We start from the raw sequence: 13,680 nt of genomic DNA, 5'->3' as shown, positions 1-13,680 counted from the left end.
GTGTTGGAAAAAACTAACACCCTCCCAAATGTAATAAGAAAACCAAATGTATTTACCACTTTAGCCAGAACCAATGGCTGTCCAGAAGTCTTCTGCCAGGAGACAGGAACTCATCAATTCGAGATTCATATTTGGCCATTAAGAGATCCCAGATCACAAAGAAGATGGCAGCCACAGTGATCACAAAAAGAGGAAGGGCTCTATGAAAATTTAGCACGCAGGCTGTGATCACCAAACCCAGGTAAACTGTCCAGGAAGCAAAGGCAGACAAAGAGCATCACTAACACATGCAGGCAACCAGCCTCCAGCCCTGATCTGGCTCATCCAAGGACAGATTCAAAGAACAAACCATTGAATCAAGGAGCACTCTTGATATATATTTTTAAAAGATTTTATTTATTTATTTTATAGAGAGAGGAAAGGGGGGAAAGAAAGGGAGAGAAACATTAATTGATTGCCTCTTGCATGTCCCCCCCTGTCGGGGACCCAGCCATGCAACCCAGGCTGTGCCCTGACTGGGATGACGCCCAACCTACTGAGCCACATGGTCAGGGCACTCTTGCTTTTCTTGATGTGACTAATGGCTCCTCTGATTTTAAGTCCCTAACAGTCTCATCCTGAATGCTAGGAGGATAGGGTGCTAGGTTATAAAATATTCTGAGTTCTTGAATCTTTTTTAAAAAATATGTTTTATTGATTGTGCTATTATAGTTGTCCCATTTCCCCCCCTTCATTCCTCTCCACCCTGCACAGCCTCTCACATTCCCCCCTTTACTTAATGTCCATGTGTCATAAGTCCTTTAGCTTCTACATTTCTCATACTATTCTGGCCTTCCCACTGTCTATTTTCTACCTACCATCTATGTTACTTATTCTCTGCACCTTTTCCCCCCTCTCTCCTCCTCCCACTCCCCTGTTGCTAACCTTCCATGTGATCTCCATTTCTGTGGTTCTGTTGCTGTTCTAGCTGTTTGCTTAGTTTGTTTTTGTTTTAGATGTGGTTCTTAATAATTGTGAGTTTGCTGTCATTTTACTGTACATGTTTTTTATCTTCTTTTTCTTAGATAAGTCCCTTTAACATTTCATAGATTAAGAGTTTGGTGATCAGTACCATTGGCAAAGAGGTACTGATTCTCCTGGTTCACAGCTAAGATTTGGCCTAAGCTTGAGAAGGAAAATCTCTAAGTACCATATCGACCATCTCTAAGTGCTGCAGAATCTGCAAAGGAAAGTGGTGGGGGTGGTGAACAAGGTGGCTGCTTTTGAAGACGGGATGCTAGGAGAAGAACAACAAAGTTTCCATTAATGGTCAGCAAACATGGTTTTGTTTGTAAGGCAAATTTGGCCTGCCCCTTGTTTTTTACGTAGCAAGTACAGCTGTATTTGTATACATGTATTTGCATTCTGTAAATAAAGTCTAATGGGGACATGGCCATGTGTGTCTGTTCACTTTTGTACTATGAGGGCAGAGATGTGTGGTTTTGATGTATGGCCTGCAAAATACCAGATGGACTTGTACGGAGAAAACTTACAATCCTGCTATTTCCTGTTCTGGCTACGTGAGCACCAGGAAAACCATACTACCTTTGAAGGTGTAGAATCTTGGATTAATTTCACTGGACTTAGGTAGTAGGGTTCATGTTTTATAGATAGGAATATTCTTTAAAATGGGTGGGTTTCTTTGCTTTGGAGGGAGAATATCAAAAAACCTGTTCTTCTATGTGCTATTGGCCCTTGAACAACATGGGTTTGAACACGTGGGTCCACTTATTTGTGGGTTTTTAAAACTAGATACTAGAAATGTAGTTTCTCTTCTTAGTAACATTTTCTTCCCTCTAGTTTACTTTATTTATTTTTATTTTTATTTTTTAAAATTTTATTTAGTCATTTTTCAAGTACAGTTTTTTTTGGTCTATTTCTCCCATCCCAGCCCCCCCTGCCCCATGCTCCCCACCTCCCTCCCATTTCCTCCCCCCCCAGTCCTCATCCCTGTGTCTTTCATACTTGTTCCTCAAAATCCCTCCCCTTTTTTCCCCTTAAATTCCCTTCCCTCTCCCCTCTGGTCACTGCCCACTTGTTCTCTATTTCAGTGTCTTTGTTTTTATTCTGTTTGCTTGTTTGTTTTGTTGTTTAGCTTCCAGTTAAAGGTGAGATCATATGGTATTTGTCTTTCAATGCCTGGCCTATTTCACTCAGCACAATGCTTTCCAGTTCCATCCATGTTGTTGCAAAGGGTAGTAGCTCCTTCTTTCTCTCTGCTGCATAGAATTCCATCATGTATATGTACTACAATTTTTTGATCCATTCATTTACTGATGAGTACCTAGGCTGCTTCCAACTCTTGGCTATTGTAAATTGTGCTGCTATGAACATTGTGGTGCATAGGTTCTTTAAAATTGATGTTTTAGGATTCTTGGGATATAATCCTAGCAGTGGAATTGCTGAGTCAAAAGGCAGGCCAATTTTTATTTTTCTGAGAAAATTCCATACTGTTTTCCATAATGGTTGTACCAGTCTGCAATCCCACCAACAGTGAACTGACCCCTTTTCCCCACACCCTCTCCAATATTTGTTGTTTGTTGCTTTGTTTATGATAGCCATCCTGACCGGTGTAAAGTGGTATCTCATTGTGGTTTTAATTTGCATCTCTCCAATAGCTAACGATATTGAGCATCTCTTCATGTGTCTCTGGATATTTTGTATGTCCTCCTTGGAGAAGTGTCTGTTCAAGTCCTTTTCCCATTTTTTAATTGGGTTAGATGTCTTCTTAGAGTGGAGTCTTGTAAGTTCTTAGTATATTTTGGAGATTAAACCTTTGTCTGAGGTATCATTGCCAAATATGTTTTCCCATACAGTTGGTTGTCTTTTTAATTTAGTACTGTTTCCTTTAGCCATGCAGAAGCTTTTTATTTTGATGAGATCCCATTTGTTTATTCTTTCCTTTATATTCCTTGCTCTAGGGGACATATCAGTAAAAACATTGCTGCATGGAATATCTGAGATTTTCTTGCCAATGTTCTCCTCTAGGACTTTAATGGTCTCATGGCTTATATTTAAGTCTTTTATCCACCTTGAATTTATTTTGGTGTATGATGTAAGTTGGTGCTCAAGTTTCATTTTTTTGCACGTAGCTGTCCAGTTCTCCCAACACCATTTGTTGAAGAGGCTATCTTTACTCCATTTTATGTTATTGCCCCCTTTGTCGAATATTAATTGACTGTAGAGAGTTGGGTTGATTTCTGGACTCTCTGTTCTGTTCCATTGGTCTATGTGCCTGTTTTTATGCCAGTACCAAGCTGTTTTGATTACAGTGGCTTTGTAATACAGTTTGATATCAGGTATTGTGATCCCTCCTACTTTGTTCTTCTTTCTCAAAAGTGCAGCTGCTATTCAGGGTCATTTATGGTTCCATATACATTTTTGAAATGTTTGTTCTATGTCTGTGAAATATGCCATTGGTACTTTAATAGGTATTGCATTGAATCTGTATATTGCTTTGGGTAGTATGGACATTTTGATGATGTTAATTCTTCCAATCCATGAACAAGGTATATGTTTCCATTTGTTTGTATCTTCCTTGATTTCTTTCTTCAATGTTGTGTAGTGTTCTGCATACAGGTTTTTTACCTCCTTGGTTAGGTTTATTCCCAGATATTTTATTTTTCTTTTTGCTATATCAAATGGGATTTTTTTCCTTGATTTCTGCTTCTGCTGATTCATTGTTAGTATACAAAAATGGCTTTGATTTCTGGATATTGACTATATCCTGCTGTTTTGCCAAATTCATTAAGTAGTTTAAGCAGTTTTTGGTAGAGTCTATAGGATTTTCCATGTACACTATCATGTCATCTGCCAACAGTGACAGTTTTGTTTCCTCCTTTCCTATTTGGGTGCCTTTTATTTCCTTTTCCTGTCTGATCACTGTGGCCAAAACTTCCAAAACTATATTGAATAGAAGTGGTGAAAGTGGACATCCTTGTCTTGTTCCTGATCTTAGTGGAAAAACTTTTAGTTTTTGCCCATTGAGTATGATATTGGCTGTAGGTCTCTCATATATGGCCTTTATTATATTGAGGAATGCTCCCTCTATTCCCACTTTGCTAAGTGTTTTTATCATAAATGGGTGTTGTACCTTATCAAAAGCTTTTTCTACATCTATTGATATGATCATGTGGTTTTTGTCTTTGCTTTTGTTTATGTGATGAATTACATTTATTGATTTGAGAATGTTGAACCATCCTTGCATCCCTGGGATGAATCCCACTTGGTCATGGTGTATGATCTTTTTGATATATTGTTGGATGTGATTTGCCAATATTTTGTTGAGGATTTTAGCATCTATGTTCATCAGTGATATTGGCCTGAAGTTTTCTTTCTTTGTTGTATCTCTATCTGGTTTTGGAATTAGGATGATGCTGGCTTCATAAAAGGAGTTTGGGAGTTTTCCATCCTTCTGGATTTTTTGGAATAGTCTACGAAGAATAGGGGTTAGCTCTTCCTTAAATGCTTTGTAGAATTCTCCTGTGAACCCACCTGGTCTGGGGCTTCTGTGTGATGGGAGCTTTTTGATTACTGCTTCAATTTCTTTTGCTGTTATTGGTCTATTCAGGTTTGCTACTTCTTTTTCACTGAGTTTTGGGAGATTATATTTTTCTAGAAATGTGTCCATTTCCCCTAGGTTCTCAAATTTCTTGGCATACAGTTCTTCATAGTAATTTCTTACAATCCTTCCTATTTCTGTGGTATCAGTTGTAATCTCTCCTGTTTCATTTCTGATTGTGTTTATTTGTGTCCGTTTCCTTCTTTTCTTGATGAGCCTACTTAAAGGCTTGTCTATTTTGTTTATTTTTTCAAAGAACCAACTCCTGGATTCATTGATCTTTAGAATTGTACTTTTAGTCTCTATGTCATTTAGTTCTGCTCTGATCTTAGTTATTTCCTTCCTTCTACTTGCTTTGGGCTGTTTTTGTTGTTGTTCCTCGAGTTCTTGCAGGCGTAGAGTAAGGTCATTTGTTTGAAATGTTTCTGTTTTCTTTAGGTAGGCCTGTATTGCTATAAACTTCCCTCTCAGGACTGCCTTGGCTGTATCCCATAAGTTTTGGGTTGTTGTGAGGTCATTTTCATTTGTTTCCAGAAACTTTTTGATTTCTTCCCTAATTTCATTCTTGACCCATTCGTTGTTTAATAGCATACCATTCAGTCTCCATGATTTTGGGTGTTTTGGATTTTTTCCTTTGGGGTTGGTTTCCAGTTCAGTCCCTTGTGGTCAGAGAAAATGCTTGGTATGATTTCAATATTCTTGAATTTGTTGAGGCTTGTTTTGTGTCCTATCATGTGGTCTATCTTTGAGAATGATCCATGTGCATTTGAAAAGAATGTGTATTTAGCTTCTTTGGGGTGAAGAGCTCTATATATATCAGTTAGGTCCATTTCATCAAGGGTGTTGTTTAATGCCGCAATGTCTTTGTTGATATTTTGTTTGGAAGATTTGTCCATTTTTGATAGTGGGGTGTTAAAATCCCCCACTATAATTGTGTTGCTGTCTATATCTTTCTTGAATTCCTCTAAGATTTTCTTTATATATTTTGGTGCTCCTATGTTGGGTGCATACATATTTGTGATGTTAATGTCTTCTTGGTGGATTCTTCCCTTGAGTATTATGAAGTGACCTTCTGGGTCTCTCTTTATGGCTCTTTTTTGAAGTCAGTAGTCTGATATGAGAATTGCTACCCCAGCCTTTTTTTCTTGTCCATTTGCTTGGAAAATTTGTTTCCAGCCTTTCACTTTTAGTCTGTGATGGTCTTTTGTCCTGAGGTGGGTCTCTTGTAGGCAGCATATGTGTGAGTCATGCTTTCTTATCCATGAAGCTATTCTGTGTCTTTTGATTGGAGCATTTAATCCATTTACGTTTAAGGTTATTATTGATAGGTACTTATTCATTGCCGTTTTTGTACCTGTGTTCCTCTCTGTCTGTCTCTTTTCCTTCCTTTCCTTAAAGCAGTCCTTTTAGTATTTCTTGTAGCGCTGGCTTGGTGGCAGCATATTCTTTTAGACTTTTTTTTGTCTTGGAAGCTCTTTATTTGGCCTTCTATCTTGATTGAGAGCCTTGCTGGGTAAAGTAGCCTTGGTTGTAGGCCTCTGTTTCTCATTACTTGAAATATTTCTTTCCATTCTCTTCTTGCTTGGAGTGTTTCCATTGAGGTCAGTAGCTAACCTGACTTCTCAGGTTATTGGGGCTCCCTTGTATGTTACTTTTTTTTTCTCCCTTGCTGCCTTTAAGATTCTCTCTTTGTCTTGAAATTTTGCCATTTTAATGATGATGTGTCTTGAAGTGGGCCTCCTCGGGTTCTTCTTGAATGGGACTCTGTGTGATTCCTGGATTTGTGTGACTTTTTCTTTTATCAAATTAGGGAAATTTTCTCTCATTACTCTTTCAAATATGTTTTCTATCCCTTGTTCTTCTTCTTCTCCTTCTGGTATTCCTATTATTCAGATATTATTACATTTCATATTGTCTTGCATTTCTCTTAATCCCTCTTCATTCTTTCTGAGCCTCTTTTCCCTTTCCTGTTCTTTCTGTGAGATGCTTTCTACTTTGTCCTCCAATTCACTAATCAAATCTTCTGTTTCATCTACCCTATTTTTAATGCTTTCTACTGTGTTTTTTAATTCAGAAATTGTATTCTTCATTTCCTCTTGGCCCTTGCTAATAATTTCCATTTCCTTTTTCATGTTGATATAGTTCGTGGTGAGATCGTTATAGCTTCCCTGTAGTTTCTGGTAGCTCATTGTGAGCTCTTTGAACTTCCTGATAACCAGTGCTTTGAATTCAGTATCTGATAGTTGACTCGCCTCTGTTTCATCTAACATTCTTTCTGAGGGTTCCTCCTTTCCTTTCATTTGGGGTTTGTTTCTTTGTCTTCCCATTGTTTGTGAGACTCTTCTTGTTAGCCTCAGCTTCTTAGATTAATCTGTTTTGACACCCTGGGTTTATGGTGTGAACTTTGGGGTAGAATACCTGTGAATTTCAGTGGTGCAGTCTGTTTTGGTTATCCTGTCGTTCTCTGCTCCACCTACTCAAATATGCAGCAACTTTTGGCTTCTCTCCTACAGCAATGTGCAATTTGTCTCTCTGACTCTACTATTGGGAGGCCTCTTCTATGGGTCCAGCTCTGGTCTTTTCATATTTTCGAGTTGATTGTGACTCTTGTGGGTAAAAGAAAGAAATGACAAGGAAAGAAATAAAAGGAAGAAAGAAAAAAAGGGTAGGGGAATGGAAGAAAGAGCAATACGTTTAGAAAGAAAAGAAGAAGAAATAAAACAGAAAATCCAAGAAAAGAGGACAAAAGTATCGAAAGATGATACAGTAATAAAATTTAAAAGAAATAACAGATTACTTTAAAAAAGCAAAAAGATAAAGAAAAGGAATGGAAAAGGAAGAAAAGTAAAAAAAAAAAGAAATAACAAAAATAAAATAAAGTAAAATAAAAAAAAACAAGAAACAAAAAACAAAAAACACACAAACAAAAAGAATCCTCCAAAAACAACAACAGAAAAGGAAATGTTACGTGTTGGCTTCAAACTAGCTGAACCGGTTTTTTTGGCTGCAGTTGGGTGAGGGTTGATTGTTGTGATTTTTTTCTGCCAGCCCCTCTCAGGATCCAGACACTTGGTGCCTCCCCCCAGCTCCCTACAGTGGGGAACTAGGACTTCCTCACAGCACTCCCCTCCCAGGGGTTACCGCCATGGGCTGGTTTGCGGTGTTTGCGGACACCTGTACTGGCCTAGTTGCCTGGTTCCTTCAGGATTGAGCACAGACCTGCCCCTGTTCTGTGGAGAAGCTCTAGGCCCTCTGCCCAATCTGGGCTTCGCTGCCAAGCTGAGTGTGGAGCAGACCAGGCTGTTGTGTCTATTGGATTCAGAGCCCCACACTGTACCTCTCAGTTCTCCTGGGCTGGCAACCACCGAGTCCTTGGTTGGGGCCCTTTGTCCTCAACACCCTCTCTGCAAACTTTATCAAACAAGTCTCTCCTGGCACCCCACCTTGCTTGGCCAGAAAGGGAGGGGGTTGAGGGTCTCAGCTCTTTCCCCAGGACCCCTCAGCGCCTGGGGCTTCCAGATAGTCTGAGGGGGGTGGACTGGAAGCCGGGAGCCAATCTGAGGACTGGGTGCCGACCTAGAAATTCTGTGCGCATATCATGGCATGCTGCGTGGTGTGTATTCCTTCTGCTCCTGTGTTTGTCTGGGTCCCCTGGCCAACCTCAGCTGAAAAAACCTAGGGATGGAGCAGCACCATGCCAGTTGCTGGACCCAGAACTCTGCGCAGGCTGAAATCTCCTCTGCTCCCCTTTGGTTGGGCCTCTTGGCAGGTCCTGGCACAAAAATCCTAAGGAGGGAGCTTTCCAGGCGCTGAATGTTGGCCTAGGCACCGTCAGGCAATCGCCCAGATACACTGCGCTGTCGGGCGACTAGTCTCCTAAATTGTGCGCAGGCTGAAATCCCTTCCACACCTCTTTGCCTGGGCCACTTGGCTGGCCCGGCGAAAAAATCCCAGGGAGGGAGCGGTCTGGGTGCTGAACGGCTGTCCCAGGCGCCATTGGGCTCCTGCTACTGGGTGCTCGTTCCCCAACCATGCGCCAGCAGAGATCCTCGCTATTTCTCTTTGCTCAGTCCCTGAGACTACTGTATGGCTGCTGTCTCCCTACAGTCTGGTTCCTCCGTGACCGTGGAGGTTTCTGGTCCCTTATTTTCATATATGCTTGGCAACTGCTGGCTTGCTAGTTTCTCCTCCTCCGATGGGACAGGTTTCTCTCTCCCTTTTGTACTAGGAACTGGTATCTGCTCCATCCTACTCCATCGCCATCTTGAATCAGGCTCTAGTTTACTTTATTTTAATTATTCAGTACATAACACATACAATATACAGATATATGTTAATCGACTGTGTTACTGGTAAGGCTTTGGGTCGACAGTAGGCTGTTAGTAGTTTTTGGGGAGTCAGAACTTATATGTGGATTTTTGACTCTTTGTGGTAGGGAGTGCAGGATGTTGCTGCTGGTAGACAGTACATCTCTGCCTGCAGGCAAGAGGAGTGGACTACACCTCCCTAGGCCACTCCCAGCATTGTATTTCCATAAAGTATTTATCAATTGCTTATACTTCCTCATGCAATTAGATCCCCACGTTGTGATTACCACCATGTTTTTCAGTTACCTGGATTTGCATTAACCAACTTTCAAATCCATATTGCAATAACAAAGGCACAGTGTGGGTGACCTAAATCAACCAGATAGGGAGACAATCTGGATAGGTACTCTGAGCTGAGACCTGCAATTCAGGGCCTTCCTGATTTACTTCTCTCCCTGTCTGGATGATTCATGAGGTCCAGAGGAAAGGAGAATTTATATTCCTTTCACAGAAAGCTCGGTATAATATTTGGGGGGCCCTCAAAGAGAGACACTAGCATCCCTTCCCCTTTCATTATTTACCTGCTAATAGGAGGCTCCAGATGATGTACCTAATGGTTGTTTTGTGTTTCCTACAGAAAGCATAGACTGTAGCGTACTTCCTTGCCAGACACCTGTAACAACATGAAAGCAACATGTCAGGCAGAAGTAAATGCCAGTAACATGAAACAAACTGGTATATTACAGCTAGAAGAGGCTTTATAAATAAAGCAAGCTAACTAACAAATTCTTGAAGCATATGTCCCACAAAATGGAAATGGGAAACTCATTGCATTGTAGACTCAACCCAGCCATGGCTTGGATCCACCTCTGCTGAACAGGTGTGCCAAGTGCTGAGAGACTAGAGACACAGAAAGCCTGTTCCTGGAAATAGAGTGGGAGAGGTTGATAACTAAGCAAAAGATGAAAATAATACATAGGATGAAGATGTTTTCATAGGGCCTCCATTAGCTTGTGAGCCAGTTATTAAATACTGATTTTTTAAAAAAAGTCCGATGAACTCTCATCCCTCTTGTTCCAGAGTTTGGGTAAGGTGGTTGTTCCCTGTTCTTGCTCAATGCACTTTTTAGTAGGAAGCTGATGGACTTCACTGAGTGCTTGAAATGTAAAATAGGATTTTGTGGATTTGAGAGCTGTAACCAGTAGGTCGTCATATAGCTTCCTCAGAAAGTTCTAGAATTGTTGGTATGTCTTTGTTCCTGTTCAGGGTTTTGTTACAGGGTAATGGGTAGTGTGTGAGCAATGTGTGCATGTGATCACATCTTCAGGAAGATCGTGACCACCAGCGAATGAGATTGGGGGGGGCCACAGGGCCAGACCCACAGCCACTGTCTTCTATTCCTCTTGAGATGCTCCTGGTCCCTCTATACCTGCTCTTAATTCTGGCTTCCCTATGGGTACCTCTTTCTGCCACATCTAATGGAGGCCTCGCCTCCCATTGGAGGACAGGTGGAAGGAATTTACTTGCACATTTAACTATTGCCACTTCCAGGCCACTGCATAACATTTTGAAAATAACCACTTCTTGTCCATGTAGAAGATTCTAACCTCCAGGATCTCAAAGGACTCAGCTCCCTGCTGGGACCTTCCTTCCCCTGGTTAGTGCCTCCAGTTCCCTTCCTTCCTCAGTTATGCCCATATGTCCAAATCTCAGCCCCCTTTAAGTTTCAGGGCACAGCTCAAGCTCTTCCTTTCTACAAAGCCTTCTTGCATATCTGCAGACAGAGGTGATCTTCTGCACTTTACTCATACTCTCTTTTTATTCTTTTGTTATGATACCTTGATCTGACTGACTTCCGGGAAAATAGAGCTTTGTGAGCCCTATAGCACCAGCACCTTGGACAGGCATTTGTTGAATTACTAGATAAGCAAGCTAGGAGTGTATATTGCTTTCCTGAAACAGTAGTTTATAGCTGTGGGTTGGGACCCATTAGTGGACTGTGAATGATAACCATCACTTAGAGAAACTGAACATGTCAGAATAGATCACGTGTAGTGATGATAGGTATTATTTCATAAAACTTCTGTAATTACGTATGTGTGTGAATGTGTGCACTGAGAATCAGAAATCCTGTTCTAGAAGATGTTGGGATAATAGAAGTGTAGTAAAAACTAAGTTTTTATGGTCGAATTGGGAATAACACATTATCCCCAAGTTGTGGATATCGTGTTAAAAAGTAGCAGTGGTGAAAGACAAAATTTAATAGGGAACATCCATCTACTTTAGGCTGGATTTATCAGATTTTTTAATTGCAGGGAGTATTTGTAGTCCATTAGCGCATACTGCCACTGCATATAATAAAGTAGCTGGAAATGGAGGAGGCTTCTGCCATCTGTTATCTGGGCTGAGCCACTTCCCACCACCCCATGGCTGTTCTGTCCCATTAACGTTAGTGAAAGCTGAGCACCTCTGACCACCCAGGAGACCCTCCAAGCCCCAGGGTCAGAGATTCAGGAAGCGTGATGAGGCTGGAACTAAGCTCAGCTTTCTGAGGCAGTAAATATTTCTCGATGGCGTCTATGTGACAAGATGTTTCGATCTGAATTCTGACCACCTCCAGAGATATCCTCTGATAATAAAAGCCAAGTTCCTCATAGACTTGGGAATTTAGATTAAATTTAAATAGGAATTTAGAAAATTGACAGATATTTTAGTGTTATGATAGAATATCAGATAATCTTGGACTAGGAATCAGAAGCTGAAATTTTAAGTTAGCTTTCTTCATCTCTAGTTGACTAACCTTGAATAAAGCCACTTCTCTAAGCTTCACTTTCTTAATCTAAAAAAAAAATAATATAATTTGCCTCTCCTACCTTAAGAGGTGATAAAGACTTGGAATACCTGCAGGATATCTTAAGGTAATAGTGGGTAGATTGGGTTTTGAGAAAGCAATTGCTTATTGATTGACATTGAGAAGATAAAGTAACTATTTTTATGGGTAGTGAAGCAATTAGTTGGTAATTTACACCTGTGATTGAAAGGGTGTCCTGGGTATTGGGTTCCCAGGACATCAGCACTTTGAATTTACCACATTGATTATTGTAGATCTCCATTAATTTTTCTGAAAATGGTTGGGTGGGTAGTAAGGAAAAAGGATGGGTGGTGGTGACCATCTCTAATAAATAATAATAGATGTTTAAAGTAAAAATTAGGTAAGGATAAACAAAGTAGCAAAACCATTTGTCTAGGAGGTAGGTGTGTTTATTCTCTAGTTTAAGCCTGTACCCTTTTGAATGCATCTCTTGATCATCCTTCTCATCTTCTTCATTTCTGAGAGAATTCTGCTCAGTGGTGACCTGCTCTTCATCCTGAAAATCAGACATTGAAGCAGAGACACAATGATGAAAATCCTGAGCATAGTGGACCCTGATCTCCTTTTCTTGGCAAACAACTTTCAAAATGTCCTTTTAAGTTATTATAGAGAAGATAGCTCCTATTAGATATTTTCCTCCCTAACACAGATAGACATACACACACAACGTGTGATCCAGAATCACATTTTTCTCTCCCTTTTCTTCTTTTTAAAATTTTTTTTATTGATTATGCCATTACATTTGTTCTATTTCCCCCCTCAGTTCCCCTCCACCCTGCACACCCCTCCCTCACCATTCCCCCCTTCAGTTCATGAACACATGTCTCAAGTTCTTTAGATTCTGTATTTCCCCTACTATTTTTACCCTCCCCCTATTTTCTACCTACTGTCTATGCTACTTATTTTCTGTACCTTCTCCCCCCTTCTCCTCCTCCCACTCCCCTGTTGCTAATCCTTCACGTGATCTTCATTTCTATGGTTCACTCCTGATCTAGCTGTCCTCTTAATTTGCTTTTGTTTTAGGTGTGGTTGTTGATAACTGTGAGTTTGCTGTCCTTTCACTGTTCATTTTTTTAATCTTCTTTTTCTTAGATAAGTCCCTTTACTATTTCATATAATAAGGGCTTGGTGATGATGAACTCCTTGAATTTGGTTTTATCTGAGAAGCACTTTATCTGTCCTTCCATTCTAAATGGATACTTTGCTGGATAGAGCAATCTTGGTTGTAGGTCTTTGGATTTCATGACTTGGAATACCTCTTTCCAGCCCCTTCTGGCCTGTAAGGTCTCTTTTGAGAAATCCGCTGACAGTCTGATGAGAACTCCTTTGTAGGTGACTGTCCCCTTATCTCTTGCTGCTTCTAGGATTCTCTCCTTCATTTTAATCTTGGCTAATGTAATGATGATGTGCCTTGGTATTTTCTCCACACCTGGGAGAGGTATTTTCTTCTTCTGTTTAGAGAACAGACTCATTCTTACCTCTGCATTCACATCTCCTGTGTCTACTATAATCATTCAACTCCAGCTCTGTTTCAGAAAAGTGCCAAATGAAGTTAATAACAGAGGCTGCACTATTGCTCCTATAAACTCAGCTGGCGCTGGTTTCCAAAGGATGGAGACCAAGCCTGGTTTTATATTCCTGGCAGCCCAAGGCTTGACCTGCAGGTGTGAACACTAGCTCAGCATCTTCAAGAGCTGATAAACTTCCCCTTGGGAACTAGGCTCCTTCTGTCAGTTGGGCTAAAGGGAAATGTTTCTCTTCCTCAGCCAGACCTTGCTCTAGTTAATGAGTGAAGCACGTACATACCTGGGTCAGCTTTTCATGGATAATCTTTCTAGGTACCATTTGAACTCAATATCCATAACCTGTCCTGTTCTTGAGATGGTGTAGAGAATTTCCTA

At 40.6% G+C, this 13,680-nt stretch overlaps 1 protein-coding gene and 1 long non-coding RNA gene across 2 annotated transcripts in view; one reads left to right on the top strand and one right to left on the bottom strand.

Moving 5' to 3' along the window:
* The window catches only part of SLC28A3 (solute carrier family 28 member 3), a 63,384-nt gene that overhangs the window by 20,905 nt on the left and 28,799 nt on the right, over positions 1–13,680 (bottom strand). The window contains exons 3-5 of the mRNA XM_037158596.2: positions 12,193–12,275; positions 9,489–9,580; positions 57–246 (exon numbers count right to left, since the gene is read on the bottom strand). Of these exons, the coding sequence (XP_037014491.2) occupies positions 57–246; positions 9,489–9,580; positions 12,193–12,275 (365 nt within the window). The remainder of the gene's footprint in view (positions 1–56; positions 247–9,488; positions 9,581–12,192; positions 12,276–13,680) is intronic.
* The window catches only part of LOC119059061 (uncharacterized), a 156,908-nt gene that overhangs the window by 133,401 nt on the left and 9,827 nt on the right, over positions 1–13,680 (top strand). The window lies entirely within an intron of this gene.

Source organism: Artibeus jamaicensis, unplaced genomic scaffold, assembly GCF_021234435.1.
Source record: "Artibeus jamaicensis isolate MK-2021 breed Jamaican fruit bat unplaced genomic scaffold, CSHL_Jam_final scaffold_1964, whole genome shotgun sequence".
Taxonomy (NCBI): Eukaryota; Metazoa; Chordata; class Mammalia; order Chiroptera; family Phyllostomidae; genus Artibeus; species Artibeus jamaicensis.
This window is presented reverse-complemented; position numbering and strand designations above follow the sequence as displayed.